The 23,785-nt window shown below is 40.9% G+C and overlaps 1 protein-coding gene across 1 annotated transcript in view; it reads left to right on the top strand.

Annotated features, from left to right (window-relative positions):
- Window positions 1–2,849: 2,849 nt before the first annotated feature.
- Window positions 2,850–23,785, top strand: part of ALK (ALK receptor tyrosine kinase) — a 676,334-nt gene continuing 655,398 nt past the window's right edge. Inside the window, exon 1 of the mRNA XM_047852186.1 lies at window positions 2,850–3,543. Within this exon, the coding sequence (XP_047708142.1) occupies window positions 2,850–3,543 (694 nt within the window). The remainder of the gene's footprint in view (window positions 3,544–23,785) is intronic.

The following is a 23,785-nucleotide window of genomic DNA, read 5'->3' on the forward strand; positions in this document are numbered from 1 at the left end:
CAGAAGATTCATAGTTCTCGACAAATTACTCCAGTCAATTGGACTTTGGACAAGAATTAGGTAGAGAATAAGGAATGGAGTGGGGGAGTGAAAGAACCTACATTTGAGTCTTTTAAACATTTCAAATAGAAAATTATTCTTCTATCAGTGTGCACACCAGTGAAAGCTGATGAAAATGAAAACATATATGGTCACATACTAGGAAAGTATCAACCAACATATCCTTTCCAAATATTAGCTCCCATGCCCTTTACTTCCTCTTCTCTTTCTCTTTCTCTTCCTCCCTCCCTCCCTCCCTTCTACCAAGGTACAAGCATCCATTCTAGTCCTTGGGCCAAAGCATTCTTTGCCCTTAAACTTTTAAAGTCAGTGTACCCAGTTTGAGTTCCAGGGAGAAGTCAGTTACCTTGTTAAATTAAGTGAGTTACCACACATAGAGCAGGAAGCAAATCATTCCAAGGATCAATTTTCTTTTGTCATTAGGTCTTTCAGTTGCCAAAGGCAATGCAACAGGCCCTAAGGAACCCAGCCTGTGAGAGCAGAGGCCCTGTTTGGCTACCACCTCCTATGAGTTAGTGGACACATTACTGCAGCACTCTGCAGCTCAGCGAGGGAGATTCAACTCCACTCTGTGCTCTGATTCTATGAGGAAGCTTCTCTGCTGTCAGGCTATGAGCTCCTCAAGACAGGATCTTGCCTTATGTTTTGCTCTGACAGCACAAGGCATGACAATCAACCTTTGAGAAGAAGGAATGGAGGGATTTGTGTGAACTGAAGACTACAGTTCTGTCTCTGGTTCTAGTGAACCACTTGTTATAAATACAGCTATTCTCTGAGTTCTGTATTGGAAACTGTGGAGAGATAAAGGGAAAAAGATACTAGAGGTACAGTCCTTACTTCACAGATGAATAAAAAATGTTCTTTGGTTCTGAACTCTTGCTCCCAAGGCTATGAGCAAGTATTCAGTCATTATTCCTTCCAGCTAAGTCACCCTTCAGATCTTCTTGGCCTGTTATTCATGGAGAGATAGGTAAAGCCGCATGAATAAGAGTACAAGAGTGAGGGCCTGGGACGCACGTATGACTATGTGACCAAAGGAAAATCAATTACCATCTCTTCGACTCCGTTTTCTCATCTCTAAAGCTGAAATTTAAAATATTTACCTTGCAGAGACGAAAGGAGGTGACACATGTTCAAGCACCGTTTTGAGAAAACAGGGTAACTGACAAGTCTGAAATGTATTTGCTGCAGCTGAAGAACTCTTAAGCGATCACCGTTACTCTCTACCTCCACGCCGCTAACTTCTCTCATATCGATGGCAGAACTGTCAGGTTCCCAGGAATGCGTTTAAATAATGGAAGGGTCACAGAAGATTCTGTCTCGGGGCCTATTACAAGCTGCTCTCCGTTTTGGCAATGTCGTGCTGCCCCTCCTCCCACTCCTTTACCCCTCGCCTCCAGTTTTATTTCCGGAACCAGCTTTTCTGAAGTCGGACCCGTTTTAATCTTTTAAATGCATAATTAGGGAGAGTGCTTGATTGCAAAGGCCTCTTTCAGACCTCCCATTTATCCAAAACGCTCTCCTGTTCACATAACAGAGAAATAGGGCAGGGAATCTGGAGGAAGGGGAGGAAGGAGGGGAGAGTGATGGAGGGAGGGCGAGGCGGGCCCTGCGCTTTTCTCAATGAATGCCGAGGCCTCTGCAGATTTGCATAGGGGCCTATCTCGCCACGCCATTGGTTGGCGGGTGCGAGCGGGGCGGGGCGGACCTGCGTGAGCCTGGCAGCAGCCGGAGTTGGCCGTTCGAGCTCCGCCCCCGCCCCAGTCCCGCCCCCTCCCGGCGCGAGCTCGCGCCTCAGCCAGCTGCAAGTGGCGGGCGCCCAGGCAGATGCGATCCAGCGGCTCCGGGGGCGGCAGCGGAGGTAGCAGCTGGCACATCCTGTCGCCGCTGTCCGGAGGGTCGCGCAGCACTGAAGCTCCTTCCGGCCGCCCTCTGCCCAGCCAACTGAAGCCAAGGGGGCTGCCAATGGGTGAGGAGGGGGCAGCAAGATTTCGGGCTCTTTTGCACAGAATGCTTTCACTCGGCTGCTGCCGCCAGGGCCGCTTCGGTGCCTGAGAACTCTGAGCAGACGAAACGCGGGAGGAGAGCAAGGACGCTGCAAACTTGCGCCGCGGCGCCCTGAGCCTCCACTTCACATCGCGGGGGCTTGATTCAAGCCCAGAAGTTCAGCGGGCAGTGCAGTTCGCAGACTTCCCGCTGCGGAGGGTTGCAGGAGGGTGCCCGACAAAGCAACCCCTGCCCCTGGTTTTTCCCTACGCTGAGGAAGAGGAGCTCAGAAGCTCAAAGAAGCGCTGGGGAAGGGGCTAGAACAGCAGAACGCTCCGAACCATCGTTCCCAGCTGGAAAGTTGCGGGCGTATTGGAGGCTGCTGGAGAGCGTGGACAGACCACAGCTCAAGCCTCGGAGGGCAGGAGAGGACTCCATCGCCACCTCCCTTCGACCATAGTAGTTTCTCTTGTTCTGGAGCGCAGTAAGCTACAGACGGGGGCGCGGCACGAGTCGTGGCGCGCCAGAGGCACAGGGTCCCAGCTGCTGAGCCCGAGGTGCTCAGGGTCTCTTGACACACCCCTGAGCCTCCAGCCCCATTTTATTGAGACTCCCGCTTGCCTCCTTGCAGTTGGAGGGAAGCTAGAGAATCAAGTGGACGCCTAATCCCCCAGATATCAGGTGGAAGGAACTGTTCAGGACCAAGGACTATTCGGAGCCCCTTTTCATTTGAGGGGAAGTGAAGGGCGAGGCTGGATCCCGGAGAGTCGGGAGACTAGTATAAACAACTCTTCTCTGGCGGGATGGGAGCCTTAGGGCTCCTAAGGCTGCTGCTACTGCTGCTTTCAGCGGCAGCCTTGGGCTCCGGAACCGGAACCGGGACCGGGACTGGCACCGGCCATCTCGCCGGCTCACCCGCCGTGGGACCAGCTCTGCAGCCTCGGGAGCCTCTCAGCTACTCACGTCTGCAGAGGAAGAGCCTGGCGGTGGACTTTGTGGTGCCCTCGCTCTTCCGTGTCTATGCTCGGGACCTGCTGCTGCCGCCTTCGTCCTTCTTGGAGCCGAGGGCCAGACGGCCTGAGGCACGCGGCTCCTTGGCTCTCGACTGCGCCCCACTACTTAGGCTGGTAGGGCAACCGCCCGGGGTCTCCTGGACGGAAGGCTCCAGCTCGCCAGCCCCTGCCCAGGCACGGACGCTGACCAGGGTGCTGAAGGGCGGCTCGGTTCGCAAGCTCCGGCGCGCCAAGCAGCTGGTACTGGAGCTGGGAGAGGAGGCGATCCTTGAGGGCTGTGTCGGGCCCCCAGAGGAGGTGATTGCGGGACTGCTCCAGTTCAACCTCAGCGAGCTGTTCAGCTGGTGGATTCACCACGGCGAAGGGCGGTTGAGGATCCGCCTGATGCCAGAGAAGAAGGCTTCGGAAGTGGGCAGAGAGGGAAGGCTGTCTGCGGCGATCCGTGCCTCCCAGCCCCGGCTTCTCTTCCAGATCTTGGGGATCGGTGAGCAGCTCCCGCCTGAACGTGTCGGGATTCGTATTTTTAGGCACATCAATTTGCAACCACTGTCAACTAATCCCTATTTTCAAAACCCCAGCCTCTGGTTCTTAGGTCTTTCCTCCTTTTGCAAACCTCCTCCCACAGTTAGACCATAAAATACGGTCTTATGTTCTTGCTGAAAAGAGTCACTTCCCAGGGTTTTCCTTCCTCTCCAGTAACCAAGTTGGAAGAAAAGTTTTCTCTCTTGGCAGAATGCTTCTTCTTTCTACCGATTTACACCGGGTTCCAGCCAAAATTGGATGCACTTTGAACAGGGGACCCCTGGGACAGTTGAAATGTCCTTATTACTTCTACGTTCCAAGCTTAGTTCTAGGTGTCACGACTGTTGCCCTCTTCCCTTTCCCTTGTTCCTCTTTCTGGCCACCGTAGATGTGGGTAATGTGGTGCACTTTCTTGGAGAATGTAGAACTCTTCTTTATATGGTTGAATCTCCCCTAGCTGTTCTCTTCAAATGTTGACTTATGTACGGATTTCCTCTTCTTCATTAATTTATTCTGCTCCCTCTCTCCAACCCCAGTCTGCTATCCACTCTCAGACTCTTTTTTCCCCCCTCTCAGATGTTGTTGGAAGAGCCCCAGAGGAACTAAGAAATACGGGACAGGAGGGAGGTGTGAAGAGAGGGAGCAGAGTTGTTAAGATTCTCTCCCATTGGGAGAGTCACTGTGAAGCCAGAAGAGACAATAGTTCTTCTCTCGCCCCCCCCCCCCCACCTTCCCTCTAATTCTTAGCTTGAATGTCTGTAGCAGCAGCTCTGGATGACAGTCTCTGGCAAGCCTGTTTCACTGCAGATCTCTCTGCTAGAGATTCCTGAAATAAGGTTTCTGTTTCATTTACTCTCATTTTCTTCTCATATTCACTGAGTTAGGGGTGTGTGTGCAGGCACTTACTTCTAACTCTTCCCATAGTATTCTTTGACTGGAAAGCCAGGTGGTTTTGAATGGACGTTTCTCTCGTAATACCACTGGGGAAAGGCTCAGTGAATAAAATATACAATGTATATGAATGAGAAGACACAGAAAAGAAATCATGCCTTTTTAAAAGCCTACACTAATTCCATTGAGCAAACCCAGCATCTTTTCTATCATTCTCATCATCAGAAATAAATGAAATTTTTATGCTCCACCAGTTACTAATGACTAGTATTAATTGGATGGAAGGCACTGAAAAGAGCCCACTGTAGAGCTACAAGTACCTACCATGCTTGTCCCAGCACACACATATCCTCCCACGCATGCCCAGTACTATCACACAGCAGGGATATCTAGAAGCTGAGGTTCTTCCCTCCTTGAACAGAAAACATACTTGTATGTGGTTCCCAAGGAAAACAGAATCTGGATGCATATTTCAGCATTAGCATTGGTATCCTTGGCACCTAAAATGACCCCTTTGTGTTCAATGTCAGAATTCATATTAACAGGCAGAATTTGTAGTAAGAAGCAGGGTTTGATGAGTTTGATAGAGCCTCCTGTGAACTGAGATAGGAGACCAATACTGTTGTCTCTCCACAGATACTTTTGTGGAGAACAGCTGTGCTTTAATGTCATCATGGCTTCTGTGGTTTATACATGCAACATTCTCTTTTAGCGCCTAATGTATTTGTAATGGATATAAGAATGACTTCTCTGGGAATGTGGATTGTCTTCTACTTTCATGTCTGTGAACATCTCTGGAGCTTTCCTATCACCTCTTGTTAAATGACCATAGGCCCAACAGTCTAGATCAGCTATTGTGAGATGTTGATGACAGACAAAAGGGGTCCTTTCTGCAGCCCTGAACTTGCCTACTATAAACAGGCAAGTAGCATGAAGTTATCAGTGGGTGTTTCTGAAGATTCACAGGCTTAATGCATGTGGAGCATATATTCCAGTCAAGCCTCTGGTAAGGAGTTGAAGCCACTGAGTAGGGGAGTTTCATGTTGAGAGGAGTGTGCTTCAAGAACTGCTTTGCTACTGACAGCAGGGAGTCTCTGTGAGCGTCCCAAGTCCTCCCTTAGCATCACAGTCCATTTGGCAGTTGGACCAAGGCCTTATGCATCATTTGACACATCTAGCAATGCTGTTTTCAGAAAGAGCCAGGATTCTGTCATTAAAAGGCTAGAAATTTTGGCCAAGCATTTTTCAGCAGCATTGGGATCAAATGATTATTGATGGGATCAAATAAGACACTAAGTGTAACTGGATGAGCTCCCCATGACCTCCAGAGAGACAGACAGCTTATTGAAAAGCATTTCAGGCCTTGTGGTGATCACACTTGGAACAGGATGGGCTCTCCTGCTCTGAGGCATATGCTGTTTTCAGTTAGGCAGCTGGCCATGCCGGACTAGCCTCTTGCCTTCCCACTGCCTCCCCAGCCTCATTCAGATATGGTTTCCACTGCAGACCTCCCCTTGGAGGGAGTGGACACACCCTGTTCTATCATGTTTCATGTTTGAGGCAACATATATCATGGTGTTTCCATTTGTTTTCTTGTATGAAAATTCAAGCTTAGGTTCTCACACTTGGATTAATTTTACTATTTATTATGTTTGAGGAAATGGATTTATTCCTTTTATGGGCTCTGTTTTGTAGAAAAGGCATTTAACTCTTCTGTGACATAGGATATTTAGGCATACAAAGGGAAAATAGGCACAACTCAGCTTATTTCTCCCTGTTTCTGCCCAAATGCCTGGTGGTCTGGTCTAGAGGGGCACAAGCATGCTGATGGGGCTGTGAGGAGGGAAGAGAGTGGTGGGTGGCCTGCAGCAACCCATTTGTCTCAGACTGAAGATAGCTTCCTGAATCTGAACAGGACCATGACTAGGGATGTGATAGAAATGGAAAAGCACCCAGTCAGCATGAAGCAAAAACTCTGTTCCTTGTGGTTTGGGACGTCTGAGAGGACAAAAGGATAGCTGAGAGGCCTTAGAATGCATGACACACAAATGTGTTTTCTTTGTGGGTTGCTTTGCTTTGAATTCATAAACGGGATCAATATTTCGAAGTCTGAAGCAGCTCCCCACAGCACTCATTCATGGAGAAGAGCATAGAAAGGCCATTGCTGAGACTGTATGAATTTTGGTCTACCATTCTGGGACAGTCCAAACCTCAGAAAAGATGTCTGCCTGGAGGCAGTCACATTGCTCAGAGCCCTACTTTGTAACCTGTTTTCTAGATGTTTTGATGTCTTGCTTCTGCCTTCCCCCAGGCAGAGGCCTAGAGGATATTGACTTGTGGGCTAGGAGGGCTTGTTTCCCTATAAGCAGCCCCCTTCTCACTCCAGGAAAGGGGATAGGCAACTGGGGATTTTACATGTGCTATGGAGAGACCTGAGAAATTTAAAGTAGATATATGCAATGCAATACACCTGACCCTTGACCTCACATATCTGTCACTGCCTTCCTATTTCATTTCTGGAGAGGGCAAAGAGAGCCAAGGAAGATAGAGAGGAAATTGGAACTCTCAGAAGGAATATCAGTTATTTGAGGTGAATTTGGGGAGTTGGAACTAGTCCAGAGAAGATCAGAGAGCTGATTTAAGAGTTGAGGGGACCAATTTATGGTGAAAGATGAAAAGAATTAAATATATATGGCTGAGCGAAGTGGCGATGAAGGGAAAGCCCTGGTAACAATCTACAAATCTCTGAAGAGGGAGAGGAGTTATATAGTGTCACCCAAAGAAGTAATAGGATGCAACTTGCAGAAGGAAACTTCAGGGTGGATATCAGGGAAACCTTATTTTCTGAACTTGATATTCCTCTGACTTTGGAATGGAATTCCAGAGGAGCAAAGAGTAAGGTGAGATGTGGGTCAGATAAGCCACAGCATTCATTATTAATCAGTTTTATATTTGGAAATGTTGAGAAGCCACAACAGGCAGGAGAGCTGGGATGGGGAACAAAAGCAGGAATCAGGATCTTTCAGGATTCAACTCTTGAGACACTTTGGGTCTGGATGTTTCCAGGAGGAAAAGACAAGAATTTCATGTGCATCTTTGAAATTGGATGGGATGTGCTTACAAGGAGACTGTTAGAGAAGAAAATCTTTTGAAAGTACCGGGTTTGTTTTTCTCTGCCCCCAGATTGACACAGAGTATTTCTCTGGGGTGTTGTGTGTCTATCCATGAGGGAGGAGCCACACCCATAGAACATTGTGCATCTAAGATGCATCTCTAGTGTGTGTGTCATCAAGCCATTGGGCAGGGCAGAAGGTACGTGGGTCTTGAGAAGATGAGATCACGTCTAGATTTGGTGGACTCCTACTGGCTACTTGAAACCCCTTTGCAATGCTGAGAATATATATACACAGCTATTAGAAAGATGAAGTTCATCTAAATCCATTTGATCTTTCCACAAATTTACAAAAGAAAAAGAAGGAAAGCCCATGAGGGATTTGTGTGCATGGTGTGGGAAGACATTGTTATCATTAATAAAAATGAAAGCTTTTATAAGGAAGTATGCCTTCTGAAGGACAAGGACGACTGGCCTCCAGAAGGGAGAGGAAGAGAGGAAACTTCTGTTTCAGCAGAACTTGAAGCCCCCTGCCATTCTTAGGATTACTATTTGATAACCTCATTTTGTGGAAATTTGCCTAGCCCTTTCTTTATAATCATTATTAATGTCCTGTTACAGTTGTATGGGACTTTATAATTTATAAAGAACTTTCAAATTTAATATATTTTTTTCAATCTTACAGTAGGCAGGGCGAGTATTTGTTTTATTTTATAAATGCAGTAACTGGAATCCAGCTACTTGTTAACTTGTTACTTGTTGTTTTCAAGGTGAAAAATGGTAGACCTAGAAACTTTCATTTATGCATTGAGAGGTTATGAGATGCTAGATGCTGTGCTAGGTACTGACTAGGACTATAGATCTTTTTGCCTTCAAATTAGGGCTCTTTCTACTAAAGGAATCATCCCAAAATGCAGATTATGTAACCATGTAAATGAAACCATGTAAATAGATGAAAAACTTTACATTATCCTTGTCAGAAGGCCATGCAACAAAGATTTGGTGTTCAATAACCATGACTTGAAAAGTTCCTTAAAATATTTGAAGTCCAGTTTCATCATTAGTAAAATAGGGATAGTTCCTATCTCAAAATGCTGCCATGGAGATTAAATTAGAAGACATGTATAAATCTGTAGCCCAATGCCTGACATAATAAAGTGTTCCATCATTATAAACCATATGGTTTTTTCTAGAAGCAGCAACACCCCAGTGTCTGGTTGTGCATTTTAGTTTATTTGAATGATGCCATCTGGAGTTGTGCAGTCCTGATGTGTGGTCACATCTGGTGACCCTGGCGGTGGTAGTTGTAATACTGTGGGTTCCCATGCAACTAGCTTCTAATTCCTGGGCTAAGAAGTGAGATCTAGTGGAAATGGGGAGAGTGACCATGGTGATAGTTTCTATTGGCTTCCCCAGAAATGTGAATGAGGAGAATTGAGGTGTGGTATTTACTTCATTTCTATCAACTAGTGTCCTCCAAGGTCTTTTGACCTTGGATTCAGTCCAAAGATTCAAGCAGAGTATTCACAATCCAATTATTTTTTTCTCCTACACGAAGAAAGCAAGCCTTAACTTTATGAACGTATGAAATCTAATAATGGAGAAGAACAAGATAGAGACATTACAGAGCAGTAGTTTTCAGATGGTGGATCTTTCTTAACTGAGGGCAGTATGTGCGGTTCAGGCCCCTCCATGCCCACAGAGGTGCTGGGCTACTAGCCTCTGGTAATTTCTTTGTTATAATTAGCTGGAGCTTGCCTTTTCCTTGTCAAGTGGGAATGCAGGAGAAGGTTGGAGGGTACCAACTGGTTGGTGGACATGAGCGCATTAAGAGCAGTTAAACCTTTGAGATTCCATGGAGACACATGGCTGAGGGAGGAGGCCACCTCAGAAAGTGCCTCAATCTAAAAGAGGCTGTCAAGTATCCATGCAGCATTTTACAGGTAGTGTTTTTTATGAGCCATGGCTGAGCCATTGCTTTCCTAAGATGCACAAGGACATTATTTCTGCTTGGGAGTAGAAGGAGAATAGGACATGTTTGTGAGGATGGTTATAGGTCCAGGGGTTATGTGACGAGAGGTGTGAATAAAGTTACCAAGGAACCCTAGGGGTGTCTTCTTTCTTAGAACCATTGTGTTGTTCTCCAGTCTAGGATGTGGCCAGTTTTTCTTAACCTAGTGATGACCTGGCCTTTTTCACACAGGTCAAAGTGTTAGGAAGGAGCAGTTTAAAAGAGAGTATTGGCCTGGTGGGAAGGTGGGGAGGAGATGGGGGACATCTTAGCACTTTGTTGGTGAGTCAGATTTCTCAGAACAACTTTTGTTTCTTCAGATGAGCTTGGGTCCTTTCCCAGGAAAATTGTCTCAGGTTCACTTGGTGAACATAGACATTCTAGAATGTGGGAAGTCCCAGAACTGGGCAGAAGGAGAGCTCCATTGGGACATATACACCCAACTACTTGGTTAATTAAGAGTCTTTAGTTCTTGAACCTTATTTTGTGGTTATGTAACAACAGGTGCATGGAGAGGTAGGTAGTCAGAATTCCCTGAAGTAAGGAAAAGGCTAAAGGGAAGATCTGAAAACAAAAATAAAAATAAAGAAAATCTAGGCAAGCTTGTAGGAAATCATGCAACTAGCCAGAGGAAATCAGAGGGAAATTTAAACCATTGACCATGTTTTTCTTTTTCCCTTATTTATCTTTTATTGAGTTTCCACTGGGACATGGTTTCTGAGGGTGGGTGTGGGCAGGTCTCCTTTATAGATCCTTTCCACATTCTCAGCCCAAGTAATTAAAGTCAATGTTCTGTGGTGGAGAGAATGCTAGATTAGGAGCTAGAAGACTTGGATTCCATTATGATATTAACCTTTTATTAGTTTTGACATCTTGTGCAACTTCCCTAAACTTGTTGAACCTCTGGGTCTTTTTTCCTAAACGAGAAAATACAGAACGTGTCTTGGCTTACCTCCTGGAGTCTCTGAACATTTTGTAAAATAACCTATGTAGAAGATTCTCGCCTGGATTATTCAGAAATAAATATATAAGGCAGTAGAAAAATAACAACACAAGATCATAAAAAGTGCTGAGATTCTATTTCATTGATTCATACTTTTAACCGACCTTTGACATTAAGAGCAGCAGTACTAGGTTCTAGATTTTGAGGCAAGCGTTGGCCTTCGTTTAACAGCTCAGCAGCCCTGGAAAGGAGTTATGTGGCCCCTTCCTATGGTTTCTCGAAATGAGGTCCTTTCATTGAAGTAATTTTGCCCACTTCCAGAATTTTCTGGAAATGAATCTTCAGTTGTGGGACATAAGAACTTACATATTAACATCAGAAAATTATTATTTTTTAAATTGAGCGATGACAAATGCAGTTAAGTATATTGAATGTATTAATCTTGTGTACAGCTTGATTATAATTCTCATCTGCAACATCCATATAATCCGCACCCAGATAAAGATTCAGAACTTTCCCAGCATCTCAGGAAGTTCCTTCCTGCCCTTTTCAGTGTGTATCCACCCCCAACCCAAGGTAACTATCCTTCTGATTTCTGTGTCATTAGTTAGCTTTGCTTATTTTAGATGAACTTCATGTATTTGGAATCATGTACTTTTTTGTATCTGGCTTCTTTTACTCAATATGATTTCTGTGCAATTTGTCAATGTCTTTTTGTGTACTAAAATTCTTTCTTTCTATATATATATATATATATACATATATATAATATATATAATATATATATATACATATATACATGTATGTATATATACATATATATGTATACATAATATGTATATATACATACATGTATATATGTATATATATTATATATATTATATATATATAATATATATATATATTTAACATTTATTTTTTGAGAGACAGAGAGAGACAGAGTGTGAGCGGGGCAGGGGCAGAGAGAGAGGGAGTCACAGAATCCAAAGCAGGCTACAGGCTCTGAGCTGTCAGCACAGAGCCTGACACAGGGCTCGAACTCAAACCGCGAGATCATGATCTGAGTCAAAGTGGGATGCTTAACTGACTGAGCCACCCAGTCGCCCTTCTTTTTTATCTTTTTATCACCTTGCTGTGCTCCTTTATATGAATATAACACCATTTGTTTATCCATTTTTCTACCAAGGAATTGGATTTGTGGGAAATCAAAACTAGAAGATACTATTCTAAATAATGGGTAGAGTAAGTCATAGATCTGGGATTGAAACCTTGCTCTATCATTTCCTAGCCCAAGGCTATTTATTTTCTTCTCTTTGAACTATAGTTTTTTTATTTGTAAGTAATAATAATAATAATACCCATGTCCTAGGGTTGTTGTGAGAATTAAATAGGATAAGGCATGTAGTAGGCCCTGACACACAGATGGTATTTAACAAGTGTTAGTGTTTTCCTCCAGCTCTTGATTACATGCTTTCCCTTGGTGGCCAGAATGGGTCCTTCAAAAGCTTTCTGAAGTGGGGAAGGGGAGCCTTTTCACAAGTGAGGGAAAAGTAACAATCAAGGACCATTTAAGTTACATGTAATAATTTTTAATAAATGCTGCATAAATAAGCAACATCATTTTAATAAAACACAAATATTTGTTACAGTCTGTTTTAAAATTAACAAGGAAAACAAACTCAATAAATAAATAAATAAATAAATAAATAAATAAATAAATAATTGAATAAAAAACTCTTTGATCTTGTATTCAGATCCATTAAAGACGAGAGGAAATGGTATAGAAGGGACAGAAGATGGACAGAAACCACCACATTTAAGGAAGAGACAGAATGACTGAGAATGACAGAGATAGGGTTGGTGACACAGAGAGGAATGTATAAGGAGAGGTAGTCCAGGGAAACAGAAGGTAGGAATTATTTCTTGGACACAGAGAAGCATGGATGTAGATAAGAGACCAAAAGAGGGACAGAAAAAGAATCAGAGGGCAGAATCAGTGGTGTAGGGAAGGAGGAGAGAGGGAACACTTGATTATTTTTGGCCTGGAAGAGTTCTGTCCTGATACCAAAATCTGTACTGTGAATCTATGGCCAACATTACATGATGATTATTTTTAATTTTATTGACATATAATTCATATGCAATAAAAAACACCTAGTTTAAATCAGTTTTATTTTTTTGATATATGTATCACCTGTGTGAACCGCCACCCTAATTGGGACATAAAACAATTCTGTCAACCCTCAAAAGAGCCTTCTTGACTTTTTGTAATGACCTCCTGCACTTCCTATTCTAGGCAATTTCTGGTTTGATTTTTATAATAGATTCATTTGTCTGTTCTGGAAGTTGGTATAAATGGAATCATATAAGTATATTCTCTTTTGTGTTTGGCTTCGTCACTTGGAGTAACCCTTTTGTGATTTATTTGTGTTATTACATGTGTTAGTAGTTTTTTTTTTTATTACTGAATAGTATTCTATCATATAAATATATCACAATTGTTTTAAATCCTTTCATCTGTTGATGGATATTTAGGTTGTTTCCAGTTTGGGGCTCTCATGAATAAAGCTGTTACAAACATTGTGTGTATAAGCCATTGTGTGGACATAAGTTGTCAGTTCTCTTAAATTGATTTTGGAATTAATGGATTATATGGTAAATATATGTTTAACTTTATAAGAAATTGAAAAATTATTTTTACAAGTAGTTATACTACTTTATACTCCCACCAGTAATATATGAGAATTCTACTTACTCCACATCCTTCAGAATTCTTGATATTGTCAGCTTGTGGTTGTATCTTGCGGTTTTAATGTATACTTTTTTTGCGTGTTGGTTTTCTAATGTGTAAGATATTAATTAGCTCAAAAATTAGTGGTTCAAAATAATAAATCATTTTTTTATAGTTCCTATGAGTTAGGAATAGCTTGACTAGGTGTTTTTTACTTGGATTCTCTCATGAGATAGTAGTCAGATACCAGCCAAAGATGCAGTCAAATTAAATCTTGACTGGGGCTGTAGGATCTACTTACATGGTACCTTGTTCACAAGGCTGGCAAGCTGGTGCTGGCTAGTGGTGGGAAGTCTCATTTCTTCTCCAGGTATTCCTGTCTGTAGTGCTGCTGGACCATCCTTGTAACCTGGTGTCTGGCCTCCCTGAGAATGAGCATCTATTGAGATCATATGATCTTCTTTTTGGGGGTAAATATTCTGAATCACAGTGTTTGATTTTCAAATGTTGAATTAGCTTTACATTTTTAGGATAAAGTGCACATGGTCAAGATTTGTTAACCTTTTTGTGTATTGCTCTGTCTGCTAATATCTCGTTGATGATTTCTGCATCTGTGTTCATGAAGTTTGTTGATCTGTAATTTTCTTGTCTTTAACAGGCTTTAGGGTCTGGATAATGCCAGGCTCATAAACATGAGTTGGAAAGTGCTTCCTCTACTATTTTTTCCTGGAGGGGAATTACAATTTTTTTCTTTCTTGAATTTTTGTTTAGTAGAATTTTCCATTGAGGACATCTTGGCCTGGTGTAGTCATTGTTGGAATGGTTTACATTACTAATTATATTTACTTAATAATAATTGTAGGGTTATTCAGATTATCTGTTTCTTTTTGAATGAATTTAGCAGTTTGTATCCTTCAGGTAATTGGTTTATTTCATCTAAATTGCTGAATTAATGCAAGTTAAATTGTTCATAGTATCCCCTTATTTTTTATGTCTGTAGGGTCAGTAGTGGTGTCCTTTCTTTCATACCTAATATTAGTAATTTACATCATGTCTCTCTTTTCTTTGTGATTATTCTGGCTAGAACCTTACCATTTTTTTTGGTTTTCTTTCAAAAAAACATTTCTTGTAATACTGGTTTTTTTTTCTGTTATCTTTATTTCATTTTTATTGATTTTTGCTCTTATTATCTTTCCTTCATTTTGTTTGCCTTGGGTTAAATTGTTCTTTCTGCTTCTAGTTTCTTATGGTGAAAACTTAGATCATGGATTTGAGACCTTTTTTATTTTTCTAATATAAGCATGCATTGCAAAAATTCTCTCTAATAACTGGTTTAGCAACATCATACAAATTTCATGATGTTATAATGAAATTTACTTTATATTCAATTAAAATATTAAAGATTTTCCATTTGGTGTTTCTTTTTGACCTATGATTATATATGTGTCTTTTATTTCTGAATATTTGGGGATTTTCCAGATATCTTTCTCTTACTGATTTCTAGTTTAATTCTGATACAGTCTGAGAACATACCTGGTTTGCTTTTCGTTATTTAAAATTTGCTAAGGTTTGTTTTATGCCTCAGAATATGGTTTATCTCGCTGAATGTTCCAAGTTCCATACTTCAGAAGAACATGTTTTCTGCTATTGTTTGGTGGAGTGTTCAATTAATGTCAGTTTGGTCAATTTGGTTAATAGAGTTGTTCAAGTCTTTTGTGTCCTCACTTATTTTTTGTCTATTTGCTATTTGCATTACCAATAGAGGACTTCTAAAGTCTCCAAGTTTTGTTTTGTCTATTTTTCCTTTCAGTTCTATCATTTTTTATTTGATGTATTTTCAAGCTCTATTATCAGGTGCCTACACATTTAGAATTGACTTTTTTCTGATGATTTGATTCCTTTATTGTTGTATGTCTTTTTTATCCCTGGTGATACTCATCTTTGGACATCTATTTTAATTGATATTAATATAGCCTCTCCATGTGTCTTTTGATTAGTGCTTATGTGATACATCTGTGCCAACATTGTACTTTTAATCTATATCTTTATATTTACAGTGAGTTTCTTACAGAAAACATATGGTTGGATTGTGTGTGTGTGTGTGTGTGTGTGTGTGTGTGTGTGTGTGTATGTGTTGTCTTTTTGTTTTTTTTTTTTAAGTACGCTTCATGCCCAAAATGGGCTTGAACTTTGACCCTGATTTCAAGAGTCACATGCTCTACCAACTAAGTCAGCCAGGTGCCTCTGATGTTGTGTGATTTTTAAAAATTTAATCTGTTAAGTTTTATCTTTTACTTGGTCTGTTAGGCTACTTGTTTTTAATGTTATAATTGATATGGTTGAATTTAGACCTACTATTACAGTTTTTTTGGTATGTTTTTTGTTTTTCTCTTTTTCCTTTCTTGACATCAGTTGGGGGATGTCAAGAAAGGAATTTTGAGTATTTTTTAGTATTTGAATTAGTTTTTAATATTTGAATATTTTTTTAGTATTTCAATTTTAATTTATCTATTGTTTTTTGGCCATATCTCTTTGTATTATTACTTCAGTGGTTGCTCTAGAGATTACATATATACGTCATGTATATATACATATGTATGTTGCATTTATATGTCCATAAATACACACCTATATCTATATCTATATCTATATCTATCTATATCTATCTATCTATCTATCTATATATATATAAAGTTTCATAGTCTACTTTTTTCAGATTTTTACCTGAATTTTAGTTAACATAGTGTAAGATTGATTTCAGGAGTAGAATTTAGTGATTCATCACTTACATATAACACCCAGTGCTTATCCCAACAAGTGCCCTCCTTAATATCCATCACCCATTTGGCCCATCCTCCACCCACTTCCCTCCATCAACCCTTAGTGTGTTCTCCATTGTTTAGAGTCTCTTATGGTTTGCTTCCCTCTCTCTTTTTTTCCTCCTTCTCGTATGTTCATCTGTTTTGTTCCTTAAATTCCACAGATGAGTAAAATCACATGGTATTTATCTTTCTCTGACTGACTTATTTTGCTTATCATAATGTACTGTAGCACACGTATTGCAAATGGCAAGATTTCATTCTTTTTGATAGCTGATTTTCCATTGTATGTATGTGTATGTATGTGTGTGTATATATACACACACACACAACATCTTTTTGACCCTTTCATCAGTCGATGGACACTTGGACTCTTTCCATAGTCTGGCTATTATTGATAATGCTGCTATTAACTTTGGGGTACATGTACCCCTTCCAATTTTTAGTTTTGTATCCTTTGGGTAAATATCTAGTACTGTAATTGCTGGGTCATAGGGTAGTTCTATTTTTAACTTTTTGAGGGACCTCTATACTGTTGAGTTGAAATTTTAGTACTTCATATAAAATATGTTGCAACTCTATAGATCTCTTTACCCCTCCCTTTGTTATAGTTGTCATATGTGTTATATGTACATAATTAAAAGCTCTGCTAGATTATATATATGTATTAAATATATATGTATATATGTATATAAATGTATATGTATATGTATGTATGAATACATGTGTAAGTACATATATACACATGAATGTATAAACATATATGTATATTTGTATCAATATGTATATAAATATATATGTATGTTTATATATGTACATACACACACACATATATTAAAGCTATATATATAGCTTTTAACAGTTATACATATCTTAAATAACTTAAAAGGAAAAAATTAGTCCTTTATATTTACCCAGATACATACCATTTTTCTTGCCCTTCCTTTTTTACTGAAGTTTTAATTTCCCTATTTTATTTTTCTCCTTCAACCTAAAAAACTTCCTTTTTCATTTCTTTTAGAGTGGTTCTGCTGGCAACAAATTTGCTTAGTTTTCCTTTATCTGAGAATGTCCTTATTTCACCTTTGTTTCTGAATTGTGTGTTGACAAGTCTTTTCTTCTTATACTTTAAGAATGCTGTTCCTCTGTCCTTCATAGTTTCTGATAAGCATTCTTCCATTAAATTGTTCTTCCTGTCTGTAGCTCTTCTCAAGATTTCTTCTTTGTCTTTAGTTTTCAGAAGTTTGATTGTTTGATTATGATGAATCTGTGCATGACTTTATTTGATTTTATCCTGCTTGCAGTTTGCCGAGATTCGTATTCTGTAAGTTTATGTCTTTTATGAAATCTGGTGAGTTTTCAGCCACTATTTCCTCATTTTTTTTCTGCACCAATACCTTTCTCCCCTCCTCTGGGACTCAAAATATAAAACTTTTCAATCTTTTGATATTGTCTCACATTCTTTCGAGACTCTGCTATTTCTTTTTTTCAACTTTTTTCTGTCTTGCAGATTGCACAGTTTCTGAGATCTATCTTCAAGTTTACTCTTTCCTCTGTTTCTATTTTGCTAAATTTTTAATATTAGATATTATATTTTTCAGTTTAAATTTTCTATTTTTAAAAATAATTTCTATTTCCCTACTTAGACCTACCTTTCCATGCATTTTCCAGAATGTTTACTTTTCCCTCATGGAACACAGCTATAACAGTTAGCTTCTTTAAAGTCTTTGATAATGTCAACATCTGGATCATCTTGTTATTGACATTTGTTGATTATCTTTACCATGAAGAACTGGTCATTTGTTTTGTTTTGTTTTGCTTTTGTATATTGAGTAATTTTACATCATATCCTGGAAATATTAAATATCATGTTGTTTGGTCTGAAACGTGGGTGTGGTTTAAACCTTTTTTCTTTTTTTTTTTTAATTTTTTTTTCAACGTTTATTTATTTTTGGGACAGAGAGAGACAGAGCATGAACGGGGGAGGGGCAGAGAGAGAGGGAGACACAGAATCGGAAACAGGCTCCAGGCTCTGAGCCATCAGCCCAGAGCCCGACACGGGGCTCGAACTCACCGACCGTGAGATCGTGACCTGGCTGAAGTCGGACGCTTAACCGACTGCGCCACCCAGGCGCCCCGTAAACCTTTTTTCTTTTCTTAAAGCCTTTATTATGCTGCTTCGTGTCTGTCCACACATGTGCTGCCCAGAGGTGAGCTGGGACACCAGGCCAGTTTCTTCACAGATTTAGCATATTTCTGTCTCTCCTCTTTAGGCTTCTTCTTAAAATCAGTTTTATCTATCTGTACTACTTCTGCACAGTTTGTGTAACTGGGGCCACCCTCTGGCAAAATAGATAATAAAGAGAAACAAATCAGGGATTCTCTCCATACTCTGGCCTGAAGTGCACCCTTTCTCCAGTCCTCTGGCCTGAAAGATGTGGTTTCTAACAGGATGTCTATTCGAGTTTTGGCTGCTGACCTCACTAGCCATGCTGTCTGTGATGAGAGCTCAATATCATGAAATGAGAGGGTCGGGAAACAACAAAGAAGTAGAGGTCTCCCTCTATACTCTAGGGATCACAAGGCTCCTTTTCCCCACCTTTTGACTGCAAGGAAAAGATTTCTGTGGGCATTTTACCTGTCCATGGTACCGTGACCACAGCTGTCTTGGGTGCCCACATTTGGTTCACAGGTACAAGGGAAAAGAGGAAAAAATAGGAAACTCACCTCTGTATGGGTTGCTTTTTCAAGGTTTGACTTTCTTCCTCTATATTTCTGGTTTTATTTATTTTTTGGAATCCTTTAGTACTTTTTTTGTTGTTGTTGTAGTTTTTATTTTTGTTTTGTTTTTTTAATTTTAATTAATTAATTTTTGTGCAAAGTTCTCGGTTGTAAGCAGAAGGATAAATAGGATTGAGTGGTCTTACTCCATCTTGCTGCACCAGAAGTCCCTCATTCCTTTTTGGAATCAGAGTTTCCATCAATGATATTTTTCCTTCATTCCCTCCTTCCCATCTTAGGGTGTGGTAAATGCTGCCAGGCAGGAAATCAGGACAATACATGGGTCCACCACGTTTATTTTCCCTCTCTCTTGTGCTACTGATTATCCCATGAAAACAGTTTTTCATATATTTAGTCCAATTTTACAGCTGTTTATTACAAAAGAGCTTAGTCCAGTGCTTGTTACTTTATCATGGCTGGGAGCCTAGAAAATGAGCTTTGAGATCACAGCCATGCTGGCTTATCTCTAGATATACCATCTAGATCTGTGTGAGAGGTGTTCACCAAACAGAAATTAGACAGTCTTCTGCATGGGTATCTATACATTTGGACTTTTGGCTGAATAAATGCTTATTTATTCATTTGCTTCCCCCCCCCCCCCATACTGAGCACTTACCAAGTCGAATGGAGCACAGTCTTTTTCTCCCAGGAGTTCACAAACAAGTCGGGGAGAACAGGCAGACAAGGCATGCTAATAAATAACTCCCGTGAAAGGAGCACTTGATGCTGAAGAAAGGGTGCAGATGGTTATAGTGGTTCAGTGGAGGCTTGGAGAGGTCAACTCCTGCAGGGCCGATTAGAGATAGTTTTGTTCTGTACCTCCAGATCTCAAAAACCATTCTCTTAAAGGCTGATGAATTCTACTTGCTCATTGCACAGTGGGAGGGGTGAAGTTCCTCTAAGACAGGAAATTATAGCTCTGGAATTTTGCAAAGAATAAGCTTATTGCCTTTTGGCAGGGGGTCAGGTCGAAGGATATCTACCGAAAATGATAGTTTTCTTTTGGGACTGTGATAGAAGTGAGTTAGAAAAAACTTCCAGGAGGTGACTTGAGAAACTCTTGGAGGGAGTATAGAATTAGAGAAAAGAGAAAGGCAAAGGACCTTATATATTTGGGCCCACAAAATAATACCCAGAGGAGGGACAATTGTTGGTGAGAGACAGAGACAGACAGACACTGTGTGTGTGTGTGTGTGTGTGTGTGTGTGTGTGTGTGTGTGTGTGTAACAAAGCAGGACTAGCCAGAGCAGAGAAGTCTAAGGAATTCTGGGAGTTGAGAGGCTCAGTGCTGAGTCAGATACTCAGAGTTAGAGGTAGAGCTGGCTTATTGAATCAGGAATTTACATTTGATGCTGGAGAAATCAGAAAGTATTTAGTTTTTGAGTAGAGGAATGCACGTTGACTGCAGATTCTTTAGGAAATGGTGTTTGGTTGTGGGTCTCAGTCCTGGACTGCACAGAGAGCTGGCAGTTAGACTAGAGCCTTGGGAAGCAGTTGCACTGGCTCAGGAATTAAGGGACTCAGAAGTGGGCCAAGGAGACGCCCAGATATAAGGGGAACAAAATGAAATGAGTCAGATGCCAAAGGTTTTGGCCTGAGACCATGCAGACTTGGTGGCAAGACAGGTGGGAAGAACATCTGCTTGGGAGGAGAGTGCCTGACATGACGACACCTTCGTGGGCCTCTATCTCAAGATCAGGTTGTCTGGTACACACATGAAGATAGGGAACAGAAGCAGGAATGAGTGAGATGTCCAGGTGGAAGATAGTGATGTGGGAGCTGTTTATATAGACCTGGTGGCTTATTTCTTGAGAACAGATGCATTTTCTCGAGAAAGAAGAAAGAGGAAGGAAGGTCACACCTTGGCTTTGGGAAAGTTCATAATCTGATAATAGAATGGAGTCAATGACATCACTGGAAAGAACTTACAAGAAGGAAGAGAGACCACTGGATTGTGGTGTCGTGGAAGCTAAGGGAGATGGATATTCCAAAGATGGAGTGGGCCTTGTGTTTGGCCCAGAGCCTTCTGGAAAGCAGGCATAGGCAGGAGGAAGTTTAGGGGGAGTGCTAAAGAAATTGAAGCAAAATGTGCTTATGTAGTTGTTCAGTCTGTGAAAGGAAGAAGAGAAGACAAAGATAGTGAAATGTCAATGATGTTAGAAAGTTTAGCAGAATGAAGAAAAGATGTGTTGAGGATGAATTTTCTTAAAAACACTGAAGAGAGGGGCACCTGGGTGGCTCAGTTGGTTGAGCATCCAACTTCGGCTCAGGTCACGATCTTGTGGTTTGTGAGTTTGAGCCCCGTGTCGGGTTCTGTGCTGACAGCTCAGAGCCTGGAGCCTGTTTCAGATTCTGTTGTCTCCCTCTCTCTCTCTGCTCTCTGCTCCTTCCCCGCTCATGCTCTTTCTCTCTCTCAAAAATAAATAAACATTAAAAAAAATTAAAAAACACTGAAGAGAGTGGCGGTTTCAGGTATCAGCAAGGGAGGGGATAATTGTGTCATCTAGTCTAGGCAGTGTGGACCTCTACAAACTTTAGATGCACTTCATCCAGGCCCTGTCTGCTTCTTAAAATAGAGTTTGTGCCACGTTGTCCTTTTAAATATTTCTGAGAGATGGGGATTACTATTTTATGAGACTTCCCAGTGCTTACTGGACAGAACTGTTGGGAAAACATTTAATACTAGCTGAATTCTACACCTCTGTAACTTAATACTAGTAACAACTACCATTGAACAGTTTTACACAGGTTACTCTATTTAATCCTCACTGTAACACGGTAAGGCTGACTTTATTATTACTCCCATTTTCCAGATAAGTTGAGGCTAAAAGAGGTTAAGTAACTGGCCATGGTCACATAGTGTGAGCAGGATCTAGCATTCGAGTCCCGGCTTGTGTAACTGTACATGTATTATCTCTGTGTCTTCTTGCTCCTGCTTGTGGTTTTCCTTCTGCCGTTCTCCCACATGAGGGCCCTTCAAATATTTGAAGTCAGTTATCCCATATACACTGCCTAATTTCCTTTGTCTCCTCCTCCTTTTGTTTTTCCTCATCTTTCTTGCTTCTTCTTCTTTTTTCTTTTAATTGTTAATTCAGCAGATAATTACTGAGTAGCTTCAGCATGTCAGTCAGTGTGTTAGGTGCTCCACTGACAGCAGTGAACAGAACAGACCAGCACTTTGCCCTCACGGGGTTTACAGACTGGTGAGGGAGGCATATTAAATGTGCAAATTAATGCTTAACTGTATAATAAGAAACAATGAGGAATTCTGTGAAGGAAAGGAGTATCTCTAGCCACCCTTGGCACTCTGGGTTTCAGAGGGCTCACTCTACTTGAGTCTTTCCTACAAGCACCTTTCCTTTTAAGGGGTGGATGTCGAATGAGGCCACGTTTCCACCACTGTGACTCTCTTGGAGCACAGTGAACACACCTCTTAACTGAGAAACCTCATGTTATCACAGCTTCGAGGTAGGAATGGGCCGAACCACAAGCAGGAGTAACTAGAGAGAAAGAAAACTCCCTTCTGTGAGACAAGAAGACAAATGTGCAGAGGGCCATGCAGAGACGAAGGATGGAGAGCCCAGGAGTAGGGTCAGATGGTCTCAGTCCATTCTGTGAAGTGTGACCAGAGGTCATGCTAAATGGATTAGGAAGCCATGCATTCCCTTCCAGTCCACAAATCCTGCTTTTCCTTTCATGCTCCAGCCCCTCTGTACCCATACCTTCCTTCCCTCCTCTTCTCTCCCCCTCCCTCCCTTCTTTCTCCATTTCATTTCTTCTTCCCTTTTTTATTTTCTTCCTTCCTCCCTTTCTATCTCTGTCTCTCTCATACTTCCCTTCCCTTTCCTTCCTTCCTTCCTTCCTTCCTTCCTTCCTTCCTTCCTTCCTCTTAGTATTAATGTCAATACCATAATTTGGAAGAATCTAGTTGGAGAAAAATGTCAAGAAGTACAAATGCAGATTTGATACGTCTGACCTTTCTTCTCTTCAAAACAATAAATGTCAAATAGTTTAAAATGACAGGCAGGATGGCTAGAGATTATTTATGTGCTTAAATATTTAGAGAAGAAATGTAGTTCAGACTTACATGTAACTTATGTGAAGATTCTAACCTATGAGAATCCTAAGTACTTTTAAGGAACCAGCATAAGCAGTGATGTTTACATTTCAGGAAACAGAAAATGTGAAAAATCGGAGTAGAATGAAATGGTAAATGATCCCTGATAGGTAATGAGAACATTTGATAACATCGAGAAAGTATTTTGCCACACAAAATTGTGTTTGGGTTTCTCATATGGTAGTGTGGTGGCATTTCAGAGAAAGACCCATAATCCACATGTCCTCTCCTTTGATGAAATACAAAATGCCTTATATATGCAGGTTTACCTGTATGACTTACCCTATTTTACTGAAGACATTTTATTGTTAAAACAGAAGGAGGGAGAATTATCTTGCTCCAGCTGTGTAAATCCTGATAGAAGTATAATCCTCCAACCTAGAGTGTAATTCTGTATTCAGTCTCATACTCAATTATCATCAGAAGCAGCAGCATCCTTTTCAGAGTGGAGGCTCTAAGAGGTTTGTTGTTTTTGTTTTTTGTTTTGTTTTGTTGTCATTTTGTTTTTTTTTTTAAAGAACTGTGAACATTAGTTAGCCCACTTACTTCTGAAAGGAGACAATATTGTGTGTTAAGAAAATAGAATGTGGATTTTGTTCTGGGTTTGGTGCTCAGCTCCAGAACTTACTACACTAGTTAGAAATTCTTAAGGTAGTAAGACAGTAACTTAATTTTTCTGCTCCTGGCATCCTCGTCTATAAGGTAGAGAGTACTATAGCACTTGTTTTATAGAGTTCTTAGGAGGAGTAGATGAGATAATTAAAAAAAGAGTTTAGTATAGCACCTGGCACATGGTTAG

Source organism: Prionailurus viverrinus, chromosome A3 (assembly GCF_022837055.1).
Source record: "Prionailurus viverrinus isolate Anna chromosome A3, UM_Priviv_1.0, whole genome shotgun sequence".
Lineage (NCBI taxonomy): Eukaryota > Metazoa > Chordata > Mammalia > Carnivora > Felidae > Prionailurus > Prionailurus viverrinus.